The sequence below is a fragment of the Dermacentor albipictus genome, chromosome 2 (genome assembly GCF_038994185.2).
Source record: "Dermacentor albipictus isolate Rhodes 1998 colony chromosome 2, USDA_Dalb.pri_finalv2, whole genome shotgun sequence".
In the NCBI taxonomy this organism is placed as follows: Eukaryota; Metazoa; Arthropoda; class Arachnida; order Ixodida; family Ixodidae; genus Dermacentor; species Dermacentor albipictus.
The window spans coordinates 108,854,710-108,882,007 of NC_091822.1; the positions used below are offsets into that span (position 1 = coordinate 108,854,710).

A 27,298-nucleotide genomic window follows, 5' to 3' on the forward strand; every position below is an offset into this window, starting at 1 on the left:
ATTTTTAAAAATTGGAGTTTTGTGGCAAAGAAAGAAGTCAACCCAGATATTCAAGTGATATTCAATCCAAATTTGAACATAGAGGGTTAGGCTTCAGTCCACAATGACCTCACCTTGTGAATTTAAACCTGTATTGGTCTGGTTTAATAATTGTATTTTCTGCTTAGATGGGCCAGTGTATGTGTGCATGTTTTTAGACAGTTATGATGGTATGTTAACATGCAGAAATGGCGAGCATATTTTGTGCAGTTTGCTCTAAAACGGTACAGAGCTGTGCCCTAAAGGCCTATTGATGTTAGTGCGGGTAGGAAGTGCCTCCTATTTTGTCTGTCTCTCACAAAGTAGGAGTTGGGCGGGCCCTAGGCTGTAGAATTTAACTTTTCGTTTGTTACACAAGTGTCCTAATCTATGGCTAATTTTTCTGCCAGGTGCTTTCCAAAGCTCAAGTTGTCAGGGAGGAAGCCATTCAACAATGCAAAGAAGAAGTTGCTATACAGGTGATCGCTACTTTTCTTGTTCGTTTTCCTTCAGTGTTGAAAAGGGGAATATTATAATCTTTATTGTGGACTGGGGGGTTTAACATGAGCTGAATTCTGTTTTTTTTTTTTTTTCGTCAGTGCAACTTGTGATACATTTTGACACAAATTTGTTATGTAGATAATTTGAGCGCAATAATGTTCCTCAAATTTTACAGTTTCCAAAAGTTCATCCAAATGAATTTATCCAGCTTATAAATAAAAATAGAACTATTATTTGTATTAATGTTGCAAAAGCCATATAGGCAATCCTGCTGTGTTAATAATTATTTAGTCAATCTCTTGGCCTCTGATAGGTTTGATATGCTTTGTGACTGTCTTTGTCGAACTTCAATCGTGTATCATATATTTGGGGGATAAATTATTTACAGTTCAATTGGTAGAGTGTTTTAGAATAAGGAACATTGCATGAAAGAAGAAAAGTTGATGTAAAATTGACAGCCTGTCACATCTCGTAAGTGCTTCTGTTGCCACCTGAAGAGTATGCACATGGGCCTAGCTCGTCGCTGCAGCTTTACTTTCTGTTGATTATGGAATGTTATGTAATAATACTAGTTTTCAACATCTACTGTGGCTGGCTTTGTGTCATGCAAACGTTGCACTTCACTCTGCGCCTTCAGAGCTGAGTCTCATACACATGTGGTCGTTACAAAGGGAGGGTTGCACTTAGTGTTCCTTTCTTTCTCACCAGGCTGTGTTGGGTCGGCATCCATTTGTGGTTCCCTGCACTCATCACTGGCAGACGCGGAAGCAGCTTTTCATAGGTGGGTTCCCTGTAGAACTTCGCTTTGTACTTGGTTTGTTGAATCATAACTAATTTTATTCATTTAGCCTTTTCATCATGAATGTGCAATTTATGAAAGGGAAAAATTGGCATCCATTCGAATTGTACCACGAAGCTACATAGGAAACCCATACAGGTTTCACAGAAAGAAAGCCTCGCAGTTGAAGAAAAATTCGTCCTGTTCCAGGACTCGAATCGAATCCGGGAAGGTCGCTCTACCATCTGAGCTAACCAGGAGGCTTTCTTTCTGAGAAACCTGTATGGGTTTCCTTTGTAGCTTCGTGCTGCAATTCGAACGGATGCCAATTTTTCTCCTTCATTTCCTGCACCTTGCGAACTTCCACAGAACTGATTTGCCATGTGCAGTTTAGTAGTAACGTGACGGCAGGAGGTCACACTTTCATGTGAGGCATGGGCCCCACGTCTGGTCATGACGGCTAAGGGCTCATAGGGTAAATACTGTATTTAGTGTATTGGGAAATAAATTTTCATATCGATTGAACATGCATAGTGTTCTTGACATTGTTGCTGATGAAAACTAGAATGTTTCCAGAGTAGTGCAGAATATGTCACTCGAATATCAACACTGCCTGAAGGAATTGGTGAAGCAAGGAAGACAAGGCTAGTTGTTAGGACGTCTCAATTATTGTGCTAAGTAAAGCGAGAAATGCTAAGACAAAGGAACTCCTTTGTCATAGTGTTTTACCTTCTACTTGCACAGTTATTACAGTGGCTGAAGAAAGGCTCTCTGGACTGTGCCTGGTGTAACTCTCAGAAATAATGTCCTGGAAAAAGCAAATATATTCCTGCTAATACATGGATGATCATTTAAGCACTAAAATAATGACATACCTATCTCTGTGGCTATGGAATTCTGCTGCAGAGTACAGTCAAACGCCTTTGACACAAAGTGCTTGGGGCCTCCGAAATCGTGGTCACTCTGCTGTAAAAGCACAGCTCACAATTGTTGTAAAGGCACAGCTCGCAGTAGAACTGGGAGATAATTATTGCTTCATTATAGAGGTCATTTTCTTGTAGAGGCACTCAACATTTCAAGGTTGCAGGTTCAAGACCCAATTGCTGTGGCCACATTTCTTTGGAGGCGGAATTCGAAAACACTCGTGCTTATATTTTGGTGTGCCTGAAAGAAGCCCAGATGGGCAAAATGAAACCATAGGCTTTCCGCTGCGGCCTCCGTCAGAGCTCCAGTGTAACTTTCTTATGTCAAACATCATAAAAGAAAGAAAAAATATTAACAACAGATCGTTTGCTTGTTTGTTTGTTTTATTTTGTAAGTACTGAGACATTCCTGTCTTATTGACAGTCACAGAGTATGTTCCTCACGGCGAGCTCCGACTGACATGGAAAGCACTAGGTGGATTTTCAGAAGAACTCGTACGAGTGCTCATAGCCGAGCTGGCTCTAGTCCTTGGTGAGTCCCTGCTGACACCATTCCTCAAAAGGGGAAGTTAAGCTGAATCAAAGAAGTAGTGAATTGTGCTGTGCACCCAAAAGTTTCTTAGGGCAGAATAACTCTACATTAGCAACCAGGCTAGCACATAGATTCTAGCTTTTGCAAATGAATGTCACTTTAAAAGTATGTTAGGACAGGTTGAGACATGCGGTATCACTCAGCTGTCATTCCTCAATTAGCTCATGGGTATCATCCAGCTCACTGTTATATGTAATTAGCTGCAGCAGAAGCATTGGGAACTGTAGCATGCTATTTCTTATGTTCAGTATATCATTTCAGTGTAGTACACTTTGGTATATATGAAAGATATGTTATGTAAGTGAACATCTTATAGATTTAAATGTGCCGCTAACATTATTAAAGTGTGTTTTCTGTCGGCACATCTTGTGGTGGAATGAACAGCTGATATTTTGGCCAGTTGTGTTTCAGTTGCTCAGAACAGTGTTAAACCTCATCAGGGCTGGTGACAGGCAGATAAACATTTGACAGGAATTGATGACTTTATAGAATTAGCATGGTTCTTTGTGGCTGTACAAATGTCCATCTATTTTCTCACAGACTTCCTACACTGCGCCGGTGTCATTTACAGAGACCTGAAGGTAAGTGTGTTTCATCGCTGCATAATTAATGTCTTGCAGTAGAAAGGATGAACAACACGAATAAGGCAGCAGGGACATACCAACTTCCAAGTACCTATCTGTGCTGGTGTTTGTTTTTATTTCCTTGTACATCATTGCTCCCAAGTTGTTTTTAGCCGTCCAATACGGTGCTGTTGTCTTGGAACTGCGAACAACGTGTAGATAACTACATGGAGAACCACATGCCAATGACAGCCCAAGGTGCAGTAGTGTGTATCACCATTACAAACGAACAGGCTATATTGTGCAGGTGAATAATATAGGGAAAACGCTGCTACTGCTGAATTTGTGTCTAGAGCTTCCTAGACACAAGGAAGCTTTACCTTTGAGTATGTCTTGGTCAGGATAACATAAAACTATTTAAATCGATTTTTATTCCAAACCTGTCATTAGGCATGATATTGAAACATGCTAGTGTTTAATGCACTGTTGATCGCCTTTAACATTTTGTTCATGTTTGCTTGAGGAGCCTAACAGACGTTTTTTATCATGGAGTCTTCTAAAGATTCACAGGTAACATTTTTGAGTATTATGCCTTATCCAAACTGAACATATAACTACTTTGATATGCATCATGTTGTTGTGTTTGAGGATGCTTGCAAGACTCGAGCCTGGTGCCTGACAATAGTGACTTGCTGTAGACTTTCACAGGGAGTTAGTGAAATCTCGTTTTGCTTTTCTTACCGTGTAATAAAATATTAACTGGCGCTGGGACTTGTCTTAGCTATCTCCGGCTGAAAATTGATGACGACCAAATAAATATTGTCACGTGGTCGTGACGTTGAATAACACAGTAGCAGTACTGTGAACGACAAAACTAACTTTTATTGGGCGAACCTGTGCCCACAAAACAGGCTACACTTATAGCGCAACGATAGCGGCGAACACGCTCGGCGATTGTCGAAAATCTGATCAGCGGGTCAAGCGCGTCGGCTTTTATACAGCAATCATCGAATGTTCCAGATTAAATGTTGGGACCCGCATGCCTTCTAAAATGTTCTACACCATTCGTGTCAAGCGATGAAATCAGATAACACAACGTTCGGCGACAACAGACAGCGGATAGAAGCATCGATAACTTTCCAGAAACTTCGGACACATGCAGGCGCGTCCCGCGCTGTGCGATAACATTTGTTAGGCGACAATACTTGTCGCCCGATAAAGACAAGTACACGTGTCAATACCCCCCTCTTAAAAAGCATCGACCCGATGCTGCAAACAAACGAAAGTAATAAGTAAGCACTCATAGCAAAGAAAAAAAAAACAAAATAAGGAAAGTTCGTTAGCGTCCGTAAAATGGTTTAAGACGCACCACGTGGACCACTTCAGGTCATGCGAGACGTCGCTGTGAATGCGAAATGCCGTCTGGCACGACCTCATAGTCCAGAGCGCCAATACGTCGGATGACCTTGTAGGGTCCGAAATAGCGTCGGAGTAGTTTCTCACTGAGTCCTCGTCGGCGTATCGGTGTCCAAACCCAAACACGGTCGCCGGGCTGGTACTCAACAAAGCGTCGTCGGAGGTTGTAGTGTCGGCTGTCGGTCCTCTGTTGGTTCTTGATCCGTAGGCGGGCGAGCTGTCGGGCTTCTTCGGCGCGCTGGAGATAGCTAGCGACGTCAACATTCTCTTCGTCAGTGACGTGGGGCAGCATGGCGTCGAGCGTCGTCGTCTGGTTCCTGCCGTAAACCAGCTTAAACGGCGTGATCTGTGTTGTTTCTTGCACCGCCGTGTTGTAAGCGAATGTTACGTACGGCAGGACGGCATCCCAGGTCTTGTGTTCGACGTCGACGTACATCGCTAGCATGTCGGCGAGGGTCTTATTCAGCCGCTCCGTAAGACCATTCGTCTGCGGGTGGTAGGCCGTGGTCCTCCTGTGCCTTGTCTGACTGTATTTCAGAATGGCTTGGGTGAGCTCTGCTGTAAAGGCCGTTCCTCTGTCAGTGATGAGGACTTCTGGGGCGCCGTGTCGAAGCAGGATGTTTTCGACAAAGAATTTTGCCACTTCGGCTGCACTACCTTTCGGCAGTGCTTTAGTTTCAGCGAAGCGGGTAAGGTAGTCTGTCGCCACGACGATCCACTTATTTCCGGTTGTTGACGTCGGAAAGGGTCCCAGCAAGTCCATCCCGATCTGCTGGAATGGTCGGCAAGGAGGCTCGATTGGCTGTAGTAATCCGGCTGGCCTTGTTGGTGGTGTCTTGCGTCGCTGACAGTCTCGGCATGTTCTGACATAACGGGCGACGTCGGCGGTCAGGCGCGGCCAATAATACTTTTCTTGTATCCTCGATAGTGTCCGGGAAAAACCGAGGTGTCCAGCGGTCGGATCGTCATGTAGGGCGTGCAATACTTCTGGACGAAGTCCTGACGGGACAACAAGAAGGTAGTTGGCGCGGACTGGTGAAAAGTTCTTCTTCACGAGGAGATTGTTCTGAAGCGTGAAGGAAGATATTCCGCGCTTAAATGCCCTGGGGACAACGTCGGTGTGCCCTTCCAAATATTCCACCAGGCCTTTTAGCTCCGGGTCTGCCCGTTGCTGTTCAGCGAAGTCTTCCGCGCTTATCATGCCAAGGAAGGCGTCGTCATCTTCGTCATTTTGCGGCGGCGGGTCAATGGGGGCGCGTGATAGGCAATCGGCATCGGAGTGTTTTCGTCCGGACTTGTAGGTTACAGTGATGTCGTATTCTTGTAGTCTGAGGCTCCACCGCGCCAGTCGTCCTGAAGGATCCTTTATACTCGCTAGCCAACACAACGCGTGATGGTCACTGACGACTTTGAATGGCCTGCCATAAAGATAAGGGCGAAATTTAGCTGTAGCCCAAACGATGGCGAGGCATTCCTTTTCGGTCGTAGAATAGTTGCCTTCCGCTTTTGACAGCGACCGGCTAGCGTAAGCTATCACCTGTTCGACTCCGTTTCTCCTCTGGACTAGAACGGCACCGAGGCCTAGGCTACTGGCGTCAGTATGGATTTCTGTATCGGCGTACTCGTCGAAGTGCGCAAGTACAGGCGGCGACTGCATGCGTCGTTTGAGTTCTTCAAATGCGTCGGCCTGCGGCGTTTCCCACTTGAACTCAACATCACATTTAGTTAGACGTGTCAACGGCTCGGCGATGCGTGAAAAGTCCTTGACAAAGCGCCTGTAGTAGGCACACATGCCAAGGAATCTACGCGCTGCCTTCTTGTCTGTCGGCTGCGGGAACTTTGCGATGGCAGCTGTTTTCTGGGGGTCGGGGCGTACTCCGGATTTACTGATGACGTGGCCTAGGAACAGAAGCTCGTTGTAAGCGAAGCGGCATTTTTCTGGCTTCAGAGTGAGCCCTGATGACTTGATGGCCTCTAGTACTGTCGTAAGCCGCCTAAGGTGATCGTCGAAATTTTCGGCGAAGACGACGACGTCATCCAAGTAAACAAGGCAGGTCTGCCACTTCAATCCTGCTAACACCGTGTCCATGACGCGCTGGAAAGTTGCAGGTGCCGAGCAGAGTCCGAATGGCATGACCTTGAACTCGTAGAGGCCGTCTGGCGTGATGAAGGCGGTCTTTTCGCGATCCCTCTCGTCGACTTCTATTTGCCAGTAGCCAGACTTGAGATCCATCGACGAGAAGTACTTAGCGTTGCAGAGCCGATCCAATGCGTCGTCTATCCGTGGAAGGGGGTATACGTCCTTCTTCGTGATCTTGTTCAGACGACGATAATCGACGCAGAAACGTAGGGTTCCGTCCTTTTTCTTCACCAGGACAACAGGGGATGCCCACGGGCTTTTCGACGGCTGGATGATGTTGTCGCGCAGCATTTCGTCGACTTGTTCTCTTATAGCTTCGCGTTCTCGCAGCGAAACTCGGTAAGGGCTTTGGCGGAGTGGTCGAGCGTACTCCTCGGTGATTATGCGATGCTTGGCGACTGGTGTTTGTCGAATCCTCGATGTCGTCGAAAAGCAGCCTTTGTATCGTCGGAGCAGACTTCTGAGCTGCTGTTGCTTAATCACTGGGAGACTTGGATTAATGTCGTAGTCAGGTTCGGGAACCATGGTCGTCGGGGTAGATGCGGCGGAATCCGAGAGGACAAACGCATTACCGGTTTCCACAATTTCCTCGATGTACGCGATCGTCGTGCCCTTGTTGATGTGCTTGAACTCCTGGCTGAAGTTTGTCAGCAACACTTCAGTTTTCCCTCCATGCAGTCGAGCGATCCCTCTTGCGACGCAAATTTCACGGTCTAGCAGGAGACGTTGGTCGCCTTCGATGACACCTTCTACGTCAGCGGGTATTTCGGTGCCGACCGAAATAACAATGCTGGAGCGGGGCGGGATGCTCACTTGGTCTTCGAGCACACTCAAGGCGTGGTGACTTCGAGGGCTCTCCGGCGGTATCGCTTTATCTTCCGACAGCGTTATTGACTTCGACTTCAGGTCGATGACTGCGCCGTGTTGGTTCAGGAAGTCCATACCGAGAATGACGTCTCGTGAACACTGTTGGAGGATAACGAAGGTGGCAGGGTAAGTCCGGTCATGAACGGTAATTCTTGCCGTGCAGACTCCTGACGGCGTGATGAGGTGTCCTCCAGCGGTTCGAATTTGAGGGCCTTCCCACGTAGTCTTAACTTTCTTCAACTGGGCGGCGATGTGTCCACTCATGACGGAGTAATCAGCCCCTGTGTCGACTAAGGCAGTGACTGCGTGGCCGTCGAGAAGCACGTCGAGGTCGGTGGTTCTTTGTCTGGCGTTGCAGTTAGGTCGTGGCGTCGGATCACGGCTGCGTCGTGTTGAACTGAAGTTGGAACGTCGCGTCGTCAAGTCGTCGTTCGTCGGTGTAGTCTTGCCTTCCTGACTTCGTCGGGACGGCGGCGTGTCGTTGTTATGTCGTCGAGATCGTTTCGTCGTCGTCTTCGTCGGCGGCGGAGGATCTTCGTCAGTTCGACGAACAGCAACCGCACCTCCATCGGTTGCTGCTTTTAGTTTTCCGGATATGGGCTCGCTGATCGGCCCCGGGCTGGGCCAGTGTATGGTCGGCGCTGCGGCGACAGGTAGCGTCCTGGTGACGGCGAACGGGATGGCCGTCGAGGGCTCCACTGAGTAGCGGCGAGGTAATCGGCGATGTCACGTGGGCGCTCTCCAAGCTGTGGACGCGGCGCGTTGACGGCGAAACCTCGCAGTCCCATCTCCCGGTACGGACATCGTCGGTAGACGTGACCCGCTTCTCCGCAGTGGTAGCAGAGCGGGCGGTGGTCAGGAGCACGCCAAATGTCCGTCTTCCTCGCGTAGGTGCGCTGGGCGACGGGTGGTCGTGCTGGCGGCGGTGGCGGCGGACGACGAAATTGCGGCGTTACAGGGCCCTGGCGCGGTCGCTGAGGAGGGCCTTGACGGCGTACGACGGCGGCGTAGGTCATCGCTTCGGGTTGGGGTTGCGGTAATTGAGGTTGCACCTCCGGGACTCCAAGCGACCGCTGAACCTCATCTTTGACGATGTCAGTGATCGAGGCCACTTGAGGCTGCGACGACGGGAAGATCTTCTGAAGCTCCTCTCGTACGACTGCCCTGATAGCCTCGCGCAGGTCTTCGGAGGCCAGTGATTGAACTCCGGCATAGTTTGTAGCGTTGGTGCGGCGGTCGAATTGCCGGTTTCGCATCTCGAGTGTCTTCTCGATGCTAGTGGCCTCGCGAAGAAACTCGTCGACAGTCTTCGGTGGGTTTCATACCATACCGGCGAAAAGTTCCTCCTTAACACCACGCATTAGTAGCCGGACTTTCTTTTCCTCGGACATTTCCGGGTCGGCGTGGCGGAATAGGCGGCTCATTTCTTCTGTAAAAATCGCGGTGGTCTCGTTGGGCAGCTGCACTCGGGTTTCCAGTAGTGCTTGGGCTCGTTCTCGGCGTACGACGCTTGTGAATGTCTTCAGGAAGCCGCTTCGGAACAGCTCCCAGGTAGTCAAGGTGGCTTCTCGGTTCTCGAACCACGTCCTGGCAGCGTCTTCCAATGCGAAGAAGACATGTCGCAGTTTGTCTTCGCTGTTCCAGTTGTTAAAAGCAGCGACCCTCTCGTATGTCTCAAGCCAGCTTTCTGCGTCCTCGAACGTTGAACCGCGGAACGTCGGAGGCTCCCTGGGCTGCTGCAGCACGACGGGGGATGCTGGGGCTGCCATTGGGGTGGACTTGGTGGCGATCTTCCTGCACGTCTCAGGTAGGAGTCCGTGCTCTGGGGGCAGTCCTTGCAGCCGGCGGCTAGCTCGCTGGTCTTGGGCGACGTTGGTTTTGTCCTCGGGCTTCGGGCTTGGATCGCGGCTTTGCGGGGGCGTTCGGTACATGAACGCACAAGCACCTCCACCAGATGTCACGTGGTCGTGACGTTGAATAACACAGTAGCAGTACTGTGAACGACAAAACTAACTTTTATTGGGCGAACCTGTGCCCACAAAACAGGCTACACTTATAGCGCAACGATAGCGGCAAACACGCTCGGCGATCGTCGAAAATCTGATCAGCGGGTCAAGCGCGTCGGCTTTTATACAGCAATCATCGAATGTTCCAGATTAAACGTTGGGACCCGCATGCCTTCTAAAATGTTCTACACCATTCGTGTCAAGCGATGAAATCAGATAACACAACGTTCGGCGACAACAGACAGCGGATAGAAGCATCGATAACTTTCCAGAAACTTCGGACACATGCAGGCGCGTCCCGCGCTGTGCGATAACATTTGTTAGGCGACAATACTTGTCGCCCGATAAAGACAAGTACACGTGTCAATATGTTGCATGGAATTTGACTCATGCCCTGTTATGTTGTGTTATGTCGTGATATGCTGACGCTTTCACATAACATTTGCGGCTAGTTAGCTTGCATGGATGGCTGACCATAACTTTATGCCCATAATTTATATAGTATTTGCTTGTGTGTAGTGCAACCATCTGCCTAATGTCTTATTGCAAAGTTGCTTTAAAATTGGGAGGCAGGCCTTGTGACTCGCATGATAGAAGATGGCGTGTGATGGGCCAACGCAGGCCTTCCCTCTGTGGGGTCTAGAATGCTTTGGAGAACAAAGGAACAAACTACACAGTAGTGCAAAAGATAAAAAGAACATTCGTTGCGCGTTTTTCTTTCTTTTTCTTTTTAAGTACAAGAATGCCAGCTAGCCGATATACTTATAAGGAATAGTTCCGTAAGATAATCTGAGGAAACTAGGAAGTTATGCTTGCAACACAGGCATACTGAGTACCCCACTTCAAAGCAGAATGGGAAGCCTCCTGTAGGACAGTCTCACGAAGCGCACAAACAAGCATGCGGTTGGCCAGCATGCACAGATGTTCCACAGCCCAGCAGAAGGAAGCGATTTCCTCTCATGCCCTCAGGTGGCACCAAATCGAAACGCTTGTTCGATCTCTCATTGTAGCTGCATAACTACAGTATGACACGGACTCCTGCGATCGTGTGTGTCATGCGGAGAAATCGGAACGCCAGCACACGTGAGAGTCGCGCGGAGACGAATATCAGAGGATGTGAGAGAGTTGAATGCCCCACACCCTAGATTTTGATGTTACATTTATGCTGTTTGTTCTATGTAGAGTTCATTTCCAATACTAAGTTGTTCCAGAACTGTGGCTGTATCGGAATACGTATTGCCTATGTGATTGCTGACATTACTTTATGTCAAATTACTCAAGCATGACATCATTGGTCACGTAATGTTGTCTGACTTGCAGATGGAGAATGTCCTGCTTGATGAGGATGGTGAGCCTTCTTTCACTCTGTCATTACTTCACTAATATTGGCCTTGCATGCTGGGCTGGGCTGCCACATTATGCTCTTGTGCATGGTGAAAATGCCCACATTCCTTTTCTCCAGGCCACATACAGCTGATAGACTTTGGACTCGCCCGGTGGCTCAGCTACTGCGGTCGGGCACAGACTGTCTGTGGCACAATGCAGTTTATGGGTGAGCATGAACGTGAGAAATCTGCTTGTTAGTAGTTAATCAACATACTGTGCTGCTTGTTTTACTCTGCCGCTCGTAGCATTACTGGTGCTACAGTATGTGTTACTCGTAGTGCTTAACCAAAACGTGTGTGTGTGTGGGTGGATGTACATGCACCTCCCCACATTTGTCTTTGGAAGATAAAATTTATAGAGAAACTGAATTTTCTAATTTTTTAGGTATATGTAAAAAAAATTTATATGTGCGCTGTGTAGCTTCCGATGCAGGCTGTACAGTGCCTCCCTAAATTTCATGTTCTTGGCTGCAAGGCAAGCGAGATAAACGTTTCCCAAGTTCCGTGTGTTATGGAAACTGTTCTGGGTGAATGGACATTATGTGCAGTATTTAACATCTGCAGTAGGACATTATTATTGTCAAATTGCAATTTAATGCGCCTCTAAAGAGAGACAAGGGAAATTCCGTTCGAGGAAAGGAGGAGAGGTCAGCCATGGAAAGGCTCCTTGAGCCTGCTGCACTTTTCGGAGGGAAAGGAGAGAAAAGGAGTAGTGTGAGGTATGACAGGGAGGACAGGCACTAGAGAGTTAATACAATGGAGCCCTCCTAATACAGCAGAACCTTGCTCATGCCTCTTGGAAAAAAATGTGCGGGCCGAAAAACTTACGATCTGAAGTGACTAAAAAATTTTACAGTTTGAAGTTGACATCTACCTAATGCGAAGTGTTGCACGAATCATTGCGCGTGTTGAGCTGGCGACACTTTGACGGCCCAAGAAATGTTTTGTTGGTTACCTATTGCCTAGTGTTTTAAGAGGGCAACGGGAAACCAAAATGAAATCAAGCTGGCGGGCGATGCTGGATGCCGCCGAAGCAAAACGTGATGCTCGCATCGTGCCGTCTGCAGTAGGGAGAGGCGGCGTATTTGGATTATCACCTATTAAAGGCCTTGCAGTATGCTACCAGCGGCACTACTCACTGGGCCCAACACGCTGTAAAACAGATCGGCGAAGGTGCTTATCACATTAGGTTTGGCGGCGATAGCTGTGAATGAGGTGTGCAACGATCCGGGAGGAGATTTGCTGATACCATAATAAGAAACTGAGTGCGCGCCGGCGTTTTCACCTGAAACGGGCGGGCGAGCATTGCGGTGAAGTTGCTGCGGTGGGCGGCTATGTACTGTTCTCGATCGTGCATGCCTCGCACATTTTCTTGTTTACATGGGATCTAGCGGCTGGAAAACCTATCGTACGATCACAGTTTGGCGATTTACTGAATTTTGGTGGCAAAAAATCATGTTTCCCGGGTATGTTCGAACTGGTAAAAAAATAAGCATAACTCTGTTGGGTCAGTTTTTGTGTTCTCGATCATGAATGTTGGCACCAGGAAATCGTATGTAATGGTATCGTATCAACAAGGCTCTACCGTACTTTAGAACACATGCATTTGAAAATGTGTCATACAAACACGCTAAGCATGCTGAACATGATCTTAGTATCACATTTTGAATTCAGCTACATTGTAATTGGGAAAACCAGTTTGGAAGGAACACATTAACAAGGTCTTGCTGTATATGCAAATTTGTGTCCTTAGGGTTCGTTCAGTGCTACAAATCTAGACTCGTATTGCTCAAAAATCTATCCTGCACAGTATATTGCAGCTGCCTCAAGGTTGTGTAGACGCTTGTACACAGGCACCACACCTGTTAACCACTTTTTTGCTTATTTATTTGGAAAGCCCTCACAGGCTTTCCATTCTGTTCGCCTTGTTCTTTCCATACTGTGGTTTAGTTTGCTTCTGTCAACAGAGTCCTTCATACTGCGTGCCTGGTGGCTCTTCACTTTTCATAGCACCCGAGGTCCTGGCAGCTCAACCATACTCTCATGCCGCGGACTGGTGGTCACTGGGCATCATGATGTATGCGCTGCTGGTGGGAAGGGTATGTCCATGCCCGATTTCTTCCCTGAAACCTTCTCACTATCTTGTTATTCATGTCTAGGTGTTTCTGTGGAGCTGAAATTTGGGAATATCGCAAAGAAGCTTAAAATGAAGCTAAGTATTTTAGAGTCGACAAATGGAAAAATGATGAGCGTAACACTAACAAGTGGGAAATTGCAGTATAGCAAGTAAATGGCAGAGCAAACTGGAAAGGTGATATTCTAATTAGGAGATGCTTGGGACAGGTAACTGGTGGTTACTTATGGTAAACTTGACTGGTTCTTACCTCGCTTCGACTCACTTTACAGCGATGTGGAGTCTGCGTGCGATTGCAGGCAGAGAAGGCCTGCCTAAATAATCTTTTGTCTACTGTCCGACAGGAAGTCTCCTTACAATCTTGCACTTTGGGACCTCCTGCCATTTCTCTTAGCTTATTTATTACACCTTAGTAACTGAATGAAACATGATTATGATTCCTAGGCGAATGTTCAGCTGCGCCCAATGCAATCGATGGAACCCTTGTTACCAGAAATTATGCGGATTTCAGTCACGCTCCCAGCTCGTAGGTGAGAGTATACCGCCTAGCACTATGAGCTGGAACATGGCGCTCTGAATGACCAAGTTGAAGGAATTCTGAGCCCTCGATTTCAACTAGTTGAATGTAAAGGATGCTGCCAGAGCTTTCTAGAATACTCAAAAGCAACCAGTCGAATGTACCACGAGAGTAACGGAATAGATATCAAGGGAAGCACAGAGGGTTAGATGCAATGATGAAATTAAGAAATTGCAGGCTTAGGGTGAAGTCGCAAGAGATGGGTAATTGGAAATCACTGGGAGAGGCCCTCTAGTGACCCTAAGTAAGCTAATGTTAATAGCACAATATTACAGCCAGCAGTGATGAAGTGCTGTGCCAGTTGCGCCAAACTTCACATGAAGGAAATCCTGCTACATGCTGCGTCAAATTGTCCTTTATCCCAGGTATTGAAGCAGGCCTGTGCTGACACGCACCTGCTATGAATAGGGAATACATATTCTGCTTGCGCCATGAGGTGATATGCATCAAGCAACCCTTCTTCGTGACTTACCATCACATGCTTTCCATCACAGCTACAGCATATATGGTCCGCAGCTGCTATCTTATTACACTTGGACATTGTATGGAACCTCACTGACGCCGCCAACTGCGAAAATTTTCCCGCAGTGTCCATACAGTTGCTATCGCAATAATAATTGTTTTGTAATTGCGGTGACACATGACTGTGAGGGTGCAGCTGCTCTACATGCCTTTCTTGCGGTCGCTTAGTGGTATATTGACAAATGTGTAAGGCACATTTTATTGCAATTAGGCAGTCCTGACATGGAAAAAAAATTTGAAAATGGGACAAGGAAGTTGTCACAAACGTGCGAGTCATGCAACACAGACACTATTTAGTCTATACCTACGAGGACACTTAAGATAGTATAATTGTTTCTGTTCCCTCTGGATTTGCACTGCTTAATCGTGCTTCTGATCAACTACCAACTTGCTCAGCTAGCAATTTCAGTTGTAGGGATATATAATGGCGATATGGTACAGCCACTCTATTTATTAACTTCGCGTGAGCACTGAATATATAGTGCACCAGTGTCTTGTTTGGAATAGCCTAGAAGACTATATGCTGTGACTAGCATGAGCTTATCCTTATACATCATTATTGATATGCGAGGATACAGCACTCGTTTCATATTAATATAAAGAATCGGGCAGCTGTGCGTATTCAACGTTTTTAGCGGATGAAACGCTATAACAGATAGCACACTTAGCAGAGGAAATGAATAACGAAGCCAAGGACAGCTTGGGGGAAGGGAGGTGTTAACTCTTTATTGAAATGCAGAACTAACTGTGAATTATGATTAAGTTTGCACTTATCATCAGCTTACATCAATAAAATGGAATAGCAGGTTCAAGAAAAAATAATTGGATCTTAGTATAACAGATATTGAATACAATGTTTCAGGAAGTACTAACTTATGCAGAGCTTTCTCTTCGCACCAGCGCAGTAAGCCACTGCTCCAAAGCATTGTTTTCTTGCTTCAAACAGCATATATTACTGCTCCATACTGCGTCTTTTTCCTGCTCTAAAAGCTGTGCCAAGAGACCAAAAGCCACTTCCACCACTGATTCAGTATATAAGGAGCGGCTTACGTGATACAGCTAGTTAACATTGATCTTGTCTACAATGCTGCTGCGCTAGAGTGACTGGTGTGATCCGTGTGCTACAAGCTGCTTTGTCAATGTGCCATCGTGGTGTCTCGTGGCATTGTACATAATCTGCAAATTATTGTTTGCCATGTAAAGCTCATTTGATTTTGGCTAACTGTGCATGTATGCGATTAATATGAAATAATGGTTGGCAAATTGCTAGTGTGGGCTTATTCCATCGCATGGGAACTTACGTAGCGACAGCTTTCAGATGGATAGCCGGCAAGGCATCACAGATGAAAGATAAAACTTATGTCAGTAACTGTTAAATAGCTTTTGCTCCCTGTGAAATAAGTTTCTAGACAGTGCAGCAAACAGTTGGGCAAATTGACAACTTTTCTTACTAGCAGAAAGAGCACCAAACATAGAAATGTGGGGAAAAGGTGGGTCATGTATGATGTCTGAACTTTTAGTGTTCAGCCTCTGACACATTTTTTTCATTCCAAACAGCATGTTGATATATCCGAATGTTCAGATTTTTTATAATACTACTAGGGATTATCACTTGCATGCAATGTGATTTTCTTTTTCTGACAAGTATAAACCACCAAATGTGCAAGATTGGACAAGCTCATCTTTGTTCAAATGAACAGGATACATTGCAGGCAGATTCAGATGTGGAACACAGTGTGAACAATATACTAGTATGTGGGGACATTCTTCATATTTGTTACAAAGTTACCGTGTTGTGATTGTAACTTAATAAGGCATGAAAACCTTAAAGGAAAGTATTACTTTCTTTAACATTAAAAGAATGCGTAGCAGTTCTTGACTGTGTTTCTTTTTCCCTTTCCCTTTTTTCTTCCCCCCCCTGTAGTATCCAGTTGAAGGCACGGGTGACCATGTACAGATGAGGCATTTGGTGGCCAACACCAACTATGACCTCCCCGAAGGCTTCTCTGACCCAGCCCGCAAACTTGTTAGAAAGGTTGGTTCTATCTTTTCTCCACGTGCTCTCTACAAACTGTACTTATCTATTGTTAAGGCACGTTGTGTAATGAAATTCTCACTTCATTGTAGCACTAGTTCGAACTTCATGCCACCTAGTGTTTGTGTCACTAATATGCATTATTCTCATAGATTCTGTATCACCAAAAAAAGGTTATGTTTAGGCCATTGCTCAAACCACTTTAAGTTTTCTATACTTAAAAGCATCGTTTTCCGTGCTTTATGATGGGGTGTGTACACCAAAAGCGGATTTTTTCGTAATTATTTTGCCAATGTGTGGTATGTGGCTTGCCCCTGTACTGCCAATGTGAGCTCGCTGCCCATTAAGTTACCTGTCTTGGTAGCTCAAAGACTTTCTGCTGCTATGCACGAGGTTGAGAGTACGACACCCATTCGCTGTGGGTCTGTTCCAATATAACCAGAGTGCAAAACGCTCATGTACCATGCTTTGAGTGCATGCTAAAGAAATCCCAAGTGCTAAAAATTTATTTCGGTTCACTTCACTATGCTATCTCGCACTGCCACTGTGCTGCTTTTGGAAACTAAACACGTTCAGTCAATCAATCACTGTTATGAAATAATGTGTCCTCGCATTTTTTAACCATAAGTTGAGTGGCACTTTAGTTGGTGGACGCTCGTGTCCATGGGGCTCTTTGATTTGAATGCACTTTCCGAACTAGTTTTTGGTATTGCTGTAAGTGATGCCGCATGAGTTCACATCTAGCAATTGCGTGCGGCATCTTCATACCTTGTGGCCTTTGAAATTCAAGGAGAGAAGATAACAGAGAGAGAAGAGAACAGAGAAGCCCCTTTGTGTGCTGCTGGCAGTCAAGCCTCTTCGGTGAATGCACGCATAGAAATGCAATGGTCACTTTCAGTCTCCCAATAATCTCTAGCATGGTAGCGGCAGCAAAGGGGTGACCGTGGAGGCCGTTTTTCATCCAGAATGTGCGCGATTTAGCGCATTACACGCTTCTATCGATGTGCCCTGACAAACGCCCAGGCACGGAACCCTTGCCTAACTTTCTTATGCCAGGTAGAGTGGCAGTTATAACCAACACAGTAGATATTTACATCAACGCACCGTAAATCAACTGGTGCCGTGTCGTGTTTTCTGCTACCAAGAGCTTACATGATGCCTAGACATCCAAAGTGGCGGATGGAGGAGAGCTGTGAACTTATGCCGAACTGTCCCTTGTGTGGAGTTAAATCGAAGAGCATGGCACAGGTCATACGGGCTTCTCTGTCATCTTGTGGACAAATGTGTTTTTGACTGTGAACTAGTGCAGAAAATGCAGCCAGATCGAAGAGAACTTGCTCGTGTTAACACACATAACAGCTGCTAAGGTTGCTGGTACCATTATGTGTGCAACAGGGGTGTCGCCAGGGGGGCACACTGGGCACATGCCCTCCCCCCCCCCCCCCCCCAAAAAATTCTGCATACCAAGATGCCACTTACTTAATATAAATGAGCGAAACGCCGTATTAACCTTAGTAACCGCAAACAACAAGCGTAGTTACACACTAAAAAATGCATGTTCGCAGCATGTTCTACAGTGCAGCCAGTGGGTTCACTAGCAAAGGAAGCAGCGTCTCTATGTTTGGTTATGCATATACACCGCTGCAGGCTGTATGTCATAGCATGCTCGGGAATTCTGTAAGAGAAAGAGTGAGAAAATCGAAATACTAGCAGAAGTTTTCAGATTTCAGGAAGCCATGCAGTGTTCATTTCTTTGAATATGAAACCTCAAATTTTTGTATGTATTCACTTCCTGCAGCTCTTGTGCAAGATACCTCACAAGCGCCTCCAGTCACTTCACCAGCTCAAGTGGGAGCCATTCTTCCGGGAGCTCAACTTTGACGACATTCTCCACAAAAAAGTAAGCAACTTGCCGTTTTGTATTTTAATGGCAGTTCTGACTGGTGAATAACAGTTCCTTGCAACTACGGGCTGGTAATATGTGGACCTGCGCATGCTTTTGAGATTTTGTTTTTGCTGAGGGGGCTGGAATTTCATGCTTCTGTACACTTCATTGATTAGTACTTGCAAATATTTCCATGAGTTGACTTTTTTCGAACACCAATAATTTTGTCTGAACTATAAGATAAATTGTTTGATGAGACACATGTTTGTTTGTTTGTGTTCGCATGCATGCATTTCACTAATTATTATTTCACTTGTGTTGCAGATCTCTCCTAAAAAGTTGCTACAACAGCAGCTTGAAAACTCAGGCCAAGTCACATCGTAAGTAGTATTCTGCATTAGTCCTCTCTCTCTCTCTCTCTGCATGCATGTGTATATATATGGTTTAGGGGAGGCAGGAGGTAAAAGGGTGTATATATATATGAGTGAGTGGAAAGACAAGTTTCAGTGTTTATGCTTTCATATGCTGAGCACTCGTCTGCAGCATATCTAAAGGTACAACAAAGCGTGATGGAGAATGACACCCTTTGGAAGTTATTGCTTTGAGATCCTAAAGCATTTAATCTTTATAATGCACTACTACACTAATCCTTAAGGGATCTCGACGACCCCAGTTCTTCATGAGCGATTGTAATTTTTTCTGGCTTGTGAGGAGCCGGCCTTGTTGTATTTCGCCACATTTTGAATGGTTTCTTGCATGCAGGAAATGTCAGACGGCATTTTTTTTTCTCTTTCACAACAAAGTTGGTGGTAGGCATTCTATCATCCTTTCTTTCTTTATGGAATTAGATTTTACACACTATTTCCAGTGACATTTCTTTGTTTTAAAGAAGTGAGTAAAGCATATCAAGTGAAAAAAGTGACTTTGTGGTATAGTTCCTTTGAAAAAAATCAGTCTGAGGGATGGACAAAATTGTTTACTCATCCAGCACTGTTTATTAGCATGTTTGGCAGCTATGCAATAATTATGTCTATATTCTCTATACCTGCGGCGTAGTTTTTCTTTCTGTTAACTTTTTAAAAATTCATTTTACAGAGAAAATGGTGTGCAGGCAGAATCTCAGGACAGCGCCAAAGTTGCTGTGAGTCCTAAGCACCTGTTTTTATTTGGTATATTTTTAATGTATGGAATGAAAAAAAAAATAGTTTGGTGTGGTTTTGCTTTTAGTTTGCAGGCTTTTCATGCCTTATCAAGTCGTGATGGTCGCTACAGCAACAGCGCAAGTGGCATTGCGTTCCACCGAGTCATCAAAAGCCTGAGCGAATCACTGCAAGCTCAAGTGAGTCACCGGAAGTTCTATGGTGGTGCTGTCATTGCCTTTGCCGAACAGCGTGTCAAGCAAGATGGAAAGGGGGCCAGTAGACCGTGAGCTTGGCTCTTTGTATACTGGTTTGTCTTGCACTCACTCTGCCTGGTGAAAGGAAAACGTTTTTGACACCTGTGTTCACACTGCCACATCGTTTGCAAAGCAAGAAGCTCTCGGCAAATAGTGTATCTGTTTGTTGGAGTGCAAGCGACATACTGGTAGCACATCCAGACACTTTGAAAATATTAAGCTCAACGAGCTGGCTATAGCTGCATGAATTCAACTCGTTACAATTATTGCAGCTTGGTAAAACCCCTGTTGATCTGCCAAGAACTTTTTAACATTGTTGAGCTTTTGCTAATTGGAAGCACCTTGTTCGTTTACTGAACCTTATTTTTCATAGCTGCCAGCTTTTAGGGCATGCATATCGCAGATGGAGAGCGTGTGCAGTTAGTTGCTGGAAAAAGTAGCTACCATTTTACTCTGCTGTGCCTTTCGTCCATATAGCCTTCACCAAATAAAAACAAAGTACAAAAGGGAAGGGAGATGGGGTGAGGGGGTTGTACATAAATTTTGCCTTCATGCGTGGTTCGTGGCAACACACAATATGGCGTCGTGAAGCCGTGCTTAAAAGACAAAATAGTAATTGCTGTGAAGTTTCACTGCACCTCAGCAGGGAGCAGCAATGAAAAGCAGTGGCGACTGAATTAGTGAATATGCAAGATGGGATCAGTCCTGGAACTTTTCTTCGTGTCAGCAGTTTACTGCTTTTATTTCATAAATAGTTTAACATTGTGCATGAGATTGTTTACGTGGATTACACCCATACACCCACTATTTTTTGTTTCCCCCTTTTTTTGAAAGTTGTTGATTAGAAGCGGGTTTAAATAGCGGCAGCAGTTCACCTGCATAAAGATTTTCTATATGGCGTGAGAAGTGGCTACACATTCTGTCTACTACGCCTCGAGCCTGATCAGTTCACCTGTAAAGCAGTAGACAATGTGAACTCGAACAGGATCTGTTGGCATCTGCGTTGTAGGTTATCTGATGCCCAATTGCATGGAAATGGCCTTTGTTGGGCCATCGCAGGAACCTGCATTAGCAGCATTAGTGCCTTGTGAAATAACAGAAGCTACCAGCTGTGGTGCAAGCATGTCTCTAGATGCCCCTCTTTCTCTTTAGACAACATTTTTGTGGCTTGTTAAGAAACATGACTTTGAGTTGCCAATCACCTGCTGTCTTCAACATTTTTTTTGTAACGAGAGATAGATGTTGCCTGTTCATGCATACATAGCTTGTGTGTGGTGACCCGCTAACTGCTGACATGTCGAAGTCAGTTTTCATCTAACCTGTGGCGTGTGACAGCTGTGGTTTTGTTTATTATTGACGTGATCAACATGTCAAACTGCCTATCCTGGCGCTATAACATGATCCTTTCCGTGATGGCATTTTTTTTTTTTTTTGTAACTGTAATTGATTTTTACGTGTGAATACTCCCAAGTTGCAGCTAAGTTAAGACACCATTTCACACGTAACACAGCATTGTTGCATAAATTGGAAAGTATAGTAACGTAGCTCATTGCCATGGCTTCTGAGACTCCAAGATCAAATGTACATTTATTATCCATAGAAAGGCACCACAGCAAATGTTGCCATGTTGCACAAAATTACATACATATTCATTTATAATAGCCTTCACATATAACCCCTTACATATATGTTTAATGCAGTCTTATCTTTCTTTTTTAACCAAAGATTAGTGAGCCATTGAAGCTACTTTATTTCTTAGCACTGAACTTCACTGGCATAACACTTGTTCACTATAGTGCAACATAGGCAAAGCAAGTTTTGTAGTTTTATGAATCTCGACCACCTTTGAAGTACTGTTTTAGTCTTAGGGGCAGCCCCTAACGTGTTTGGGCTTGAATGGTCTGAAAAGGAAGTGCTACTTTAAAAGTTGTGTTTATAAAGTGAGGCACTTGATGAATGGAGGTAGAGGCTGCACTCTCTAAATTGTTGTACACTCGTGAACATTAACTTGGCATCAACATGAATCTCACATGGCTTCTCGTGCATTCTCCACCAAGATGGCACAAAAAGCATGGTGGCTGAATGGCTGTGGTCTGTATTGCTGATAAGCATGTGGTCGTGGCTTCGATTCCGGCTTGTCATCATAGCCTTTTCTTCAATGGGGGGCAATATGCAAGAAAGTCTAATTACTCTGATTTTCGTTCATGTTAACCTCTTCTGTGCCATGAATTAGCTAAGCTTGTCAGTGTGTTTCTGATAAAAAACTGCAAACGACGAGCTCAGCTTATCAACAGTACGTTTCATTTTCTTGCAGTTTCTATTTACTTATCGTCAATTTTTTGTTTCCTTGCATAGGGCTATTACGCTTCACTTTTGCAGTAATTGAGATTTCGTATAAGCTCTTAAAATATTGTCTGCAGTGTTTTTGTAAAGGATTCTCTGGTCAAACAGAGTTCCCATTTTCGGTCAGAATTTAAAAGAATAGTGTGGCACGGAAGAGGTTAATAATAAAGCCAGGGTGGCCAGAATTCAGAGCCCTCCACTATGACGTCCCTCATAGCCAAACTGTCCATTTGAGATGTAAGACTCGCTATTATTATCCATATTGGTGACAAGAAGCACCTTTGTAAGCTAGTATATTAGTTATGTGTTCTGCAAGAGGAGAACAGCTATGTATTTTGATACTACAGCGCAGAAGTTACATGTCGCGTTAGGCAGCACTTGCGTCACAAAATGCAATAATCGCTCACCTGCATCATGCTCATTTTGTGTGTTTTGCACATCCGGTTTACAAACTGACTTGTGAGTTGTGTATTGTCAGTTGCAGCCACTGACACCAGATGTTGGTGCTAATTGTTACAGGGTCCTTTAACTCATTGTAGAGCTTTGCGGTGTTGGCACACTGACTCCTGCAAATAACTTGCTTGTGCAGATTAAATAAGTACACTATTTTACTACGAAGTACAACATACCATGCAATAGTGTTAAATTTTTACTACCCCCCCCCCTCTTCTTTTCTTCCAAGTAAATTTTATAGGTGCCCAATTAATTTGATATAGCCAAGCGTCCCAAATGATCTATATGTCATGGGGGATCAATTGATCCCAACACTCTGCTGTGACGTTGTGCTTTGTTATAAATTGATATCTTATAAAAGATGTCGTGGGGCTTGTTGACCTTTTGTAGCAATTGAAACGTTTGAACTTGGCAGCCTATAAGGGTCACAGTATCCTTGTTCTTAGGGACCATGAAAATCTTGTGGGGGATTTGTAAACACTGTGCCACTTGATTAAAAAAAAAAAAACTGGCATTGGATCATTATGAATTTCTGAGATGAGAGCTCGCTGGCAATTTACTTGTTGGTGTTCTAAGCCCTTGTTGCTAGTCGTGGTTAGCATCTAGACGCGTTTCAATAAAAAAAAAGGCGAGCACTGACCACAGAAATTTCACAATCATCATCATCATCCTTGTCAGCCTAATTAAGTCCATTGCAGAATAAAGGCCTCTCTCTCTGCAATGTCCACTTACCTTTATCCTGCATTGGAAGATTGCTGTGCTTTATATTTTTATCTTGTCACTCTTTAGTTGTCTCCCGCCCTCGTCGGCATTCCTGTTAATCTGGCACTCATTCGCTTGTTCTAATGGACCTCCAGCTATCTGCTTCATGTTTAAACTCCAATGCAGGGACTTCAAAGATAATCATCTGCCGTGGTAAACCAGTGGCTACGGAGTTGTGCTGCTCAAGTCTAGGTTGCGAGTTCAATGATGGTCTGCATTTTGATGGCGGCGAAATGCAAAAAGGCTTGTGGTACTTAGATTTAGGTGTGCAACAAAAATCCCTAAGGGGTCAAAGTTAATCTAGAGTTCCCCACTACAGCATGCCTCATAATCAAATCTCTGTTTTGGCACGTAAAACTCAATTAATTATTGTTTTTTTTGAGGTGGCTCCTGGTAACCTTTGTAATCAGTGTTTGCCCCCTTTTTTTGCAATGAAGCATCCCAGCCCAACTCAAAACATGTCATACACTGGATTTCTTGTGTAGCAGTTCGGTGTGAAAATAGTTGCCAGTCTTGTGCAGCAAGGCTCTTAATGCCACGATTGCTTCATCTGTGAAATAGCCTCGAAAGCATTTTTGGATTTCATTTCTGCACCTTATGTCAGAGGGCCACTAAGGAATCCTTAGCACTTCAGCAGGCAGAATCAGCAGATCAACTGAAATGCAAGCTATAATGATGACAGTGAAGCAATTATCTTATTACTCAAAGTGCTGTTATGCGCTGGACTTACACAGCCTAGTTTTTGATAGCAGTCAATATTGAAAATGATAGTAATGCCGTCCTACCAGTCCTAGTGGCTCCAGTGGTGTCTATCGCAGTCGGCTGAACCTAGGGTGCGAGGTCACTGGACCAATTCCTGGGTATGACAACTGTGGTGTTTTAAGTGGGGGTGGATAGCAAAAAATACTTGTGTGCTCAGCATTTTTTGCACACCAAAGACGCCTCAGCTGCTCGATGTTAGTCTGGAGCCCTCCATTATAGCCCCTGTGTGTTCTTTAGATGTTGAACCCCACCAATCAACCAGTCAGTAATGCTGTTCTCTTCACACTCTGCTATAGGAAAGTACAGCAACAGGTACCGTGCAGTGTATGGCACTGTATAAGCAAGTTCAACAGATGAATCTTGCCTAGGTACAGAGTAGCCATTATGTCATAATTTATTTACAGGTCTTGCAACTGTTGACAACAATGCCGAAGCATGTAATTCATATGCTAATGTTTAGTAGAGGTACGTAGCAGTGTCTAAAACTAAATTGTACAGTGCAAATGACCTGATGGACGCAGCTCTCTCGGCTCGTGCACGTCAATTTGCTTTCAACCACAGCGGTTATTGGTAGACTGCAATGTAGGTATCACATATCAAATTAAGAGAGCTTACTAACTTGGGAAGTCTGCATAATGTTCTGTTTGAAGTCACACATTGTATGGGGTAACGTAACAGTTCTTTTGCCTGATCCCTTTCCAGTTTCATCCACCGCTGCTCGAATAGCAACTAGTTTTTTTAATGATGACTTAGGCTGGGTAACGCTCGAGGCAGTGATGCCATGTGGGAAGAAACGGCATTGGAATAGAACCACTGTGTTGATCTATCTTTTCTTGAGTTGTTGATCAATGTTTAGTGCTTAGTTGGTCCAGTTAAGTTTTCAAGCAACATGATGAGTGTGCGCAGCAGCATGTATCTTTTGCTTAAAACCTAGCCTGTTTTTTAAATGGACCTTGTATGCTATCTTAGTGCCGGCTGTTATCCAAGATAAGCTGCACTTTTATTGTACTCTGTGTGGAGCACAGGATCTAGCGAGGCTAGGGTAGCTCATCAGCATGCACAGCTTATTTATTGTTTATCTGCACTATCTGTGCACCGAGTCTGATGCAGACCTGCATTTGTTTGATACAACTACATGTCATTGAACAGGCTTTGACATGTTTAATCTTACAATGGAATCTCAGTATTTCTTCACAATTGTCTTCATTGCTCAAGTGTTTCTGGTCTATGCAAACATTTTAAGCAGCATGCTCAAAGTATTCCCCTTTTTTTTTCTTGTAGTAAGCAGTTATGACATATAAAGATGTATTTATGTTTTTGACAAAGATGCCTTATAGAATTCTCATGACTTGCTCAATGTCCTACTCTCAAATGCCGTTTGAGTTGCTGATGTACAACCATTGCCCATTTAAACATAGTTGAGATTTAGTTTCAAAACTTTCAATAATGCAGAATGTAGCGGTGAAAATGGCTTAAATAGTGTGTGTTGTGAACTTTTGGATGATGTTATTCAGCAGATTCATGTTTTAACACGTGCTTCTACAGCAGATGAACAATATATATGTATACACGTGTATTGTTTGTTGTTATTTTTTGCATGTGCCTTGAAACCTAATGCTGTTACTTTGTTCTTTTTTGTGTGCCTGTTCTTTTTTGTGTGCCTGTCACAATAAGGCATTGCACTTGGGCTACCCTTGCGCTGATGTCCACGTACCGAGTGATTTCCTTTTATACACTGTTGCCTATACCTGTGTTCACGGTGCTATTTTTGCAGTGTTGAATAAAAGTCACTTCAAAGTGAGCTCATTGTCTGCTTATTCATTGGGATGTTGTGTACATGGCAATTGTCCAATTGTCCATGATATCTTGTACCTGGAGATTGCAGCTGAAAACCAGCTGTAGTCAGCTGCCAATGGCGTTCAGAGAAACTTGTGAAACCTGAAGGTCGTAGCGTGCTAGCAGCTTGGTAGAGGTCTAAACATTTAAATTGTTGAATGTTGTAAATGCATGGTGTTATTAGCTGCACAGCTACTTGATCCACGTGAAGATGTACTGCTACTTAGAGTGGATTAATGCAAGATTTATGGGCTCATTGATGGGAATGCTCAGAGTTGTTTATCTGCCAAAACAATTGTTGCATCACGTGACAAAAGTCGAGCTGTGGATGAATTGGGCATAGCATCTTTGGCAGCTTTTTAGCAGAGCGCATGAAACTGTTCCCAGCTATGTTTAAAATTTGTTTGCTTTTTCTTTGAGAAGGACTAAATAAAAACTTCGAGGGATGCATTTAGAAATTTTATGTTTAATGGTTCCAAAACAAGTGACTTCAGCAGCATTGAGCTGAAAAGATTTAATGCCTAATATACGATGGTGGAAGAAGGCTTATATATGTTGCATGCCAAGGTCTGTAGCTGTCAAGCATGTCTTTTGTGTAGCAGGATGTCCAAAGCTGTTTCCAGTCAGGTTGAACGAAGGGAAGCAACTTGCTGTGTGAGCAGTCGTGAGAACGAAAATAGCTAGTGAGATTAAATTTTTTTTTTTTTATGCGTGTGATTTTGACGGTGTGGATATCAAAAGCTTGAGTGCACAGTTGATGGTGTAGGCATAATTCTTGGTTTCCAAGTACGTGCCAAAATTCTCAGGTTCCCGTACATGTGTCTGACGTCAGAACAAATCTACTTAAGAGGAAGCTTTAGCTCGGGTGCTTCTATGTAAATACACGTAAAAGGAGAATTCGTTTTTCTCGACAACCGCTGCACCAAATTTGACGAGGTTTGTTGCATTTAAAAGGAAAACTAAAAATCTAGTGACTGTTGTTTTCGAATTTTTATTTAAGCTGTCACTTTTGTATAAAAAATTGGCAAAACAAACATTTTCAGAAAACGAAATTATCAAGTTTACAACTCTGGTAACTCGGCAAGGAAGAATGATATCACAATTCCGTGAATTGCATCTAGCAGTACATCTAAAGTGGACAAAATTGACATGTTACACATGATTCCGAAAACATTTAGTAATATGGAAATACAGCCTTTTCAGAACCCCCTTGCACACAACGTAAAAAATTCACGTGAGATATAAATTGGCATATCGAATTTGTCCGATTTGAATGATCTAACGGATGCCATTTACAGAACCTCGATATCTGTTCTTGTTGCAGAGCTATTCATTTATAAACTTCGCACGTCTATTTCTTTTGAACATGTTAATTCTTTAAAATTCTTTTTAAGAAAATTTGGG

General features: G+C 44.4%; 1 protein-coding gene across 2 annotated transcripts in view; it reads left to right on the plus strand.

Moving 5' to 3' along the window:
• Positions 1–25,859, plus strand: part of LOC135900780 (ribosomal protein S6 kinase-related protein-like) — a 34,046-nt gene extending 8,187 nt beyond the window's left edge. For both annotated transcript variants that reach the window (XM_065430345.2, XM_065430347.2), the window contains exons 4-15: positions 429–497; positions 1,228–1,300; positions 2,645–2,752; positions 3,353–3,393; positions 11,125–11,152; positions 11,267–11,356; positions 13,200–13,288; positions 16,347–16,457; positions 18,256–18,357; positions 18,667–18,722; positions 19,438–19,483; positions 19,570–25,859. In XM_065430345.2, the coding sequence (XP_065286417.1) occupies positions 429–497; positions 1,228–1,300; positions 2,645–2,752; positions 3,353–3,393; positions 11,125–11,152; positions 11,267–11,356; positions 13,200–13,288; positions 16,347–16,457; positions 18,256–18,357; positions 18,667–18,722; positions 19,438–19,483; positions 19,570–19,602 (846 nt within the window). In that variant the 3' untranslated portion in view covers positions 19,603–25,859. The remainder of the gene's footprint in view (positions 1–428; positions 498–1,227; positions 1,301–2,644; positions 2,753–3,352; positions 3,394–11,124; positions 11,153–11,266; positions 11,357–13,199; positions 13,289–16,346; positions 16,458–18,255; positions 18,358–18,666; positions 18,723–19,437; positions 19,484–19,569) is intronic.
• The last annotated feature ends 1,439 nt before the right edge of the window (positions 25,860–27,298 follow it).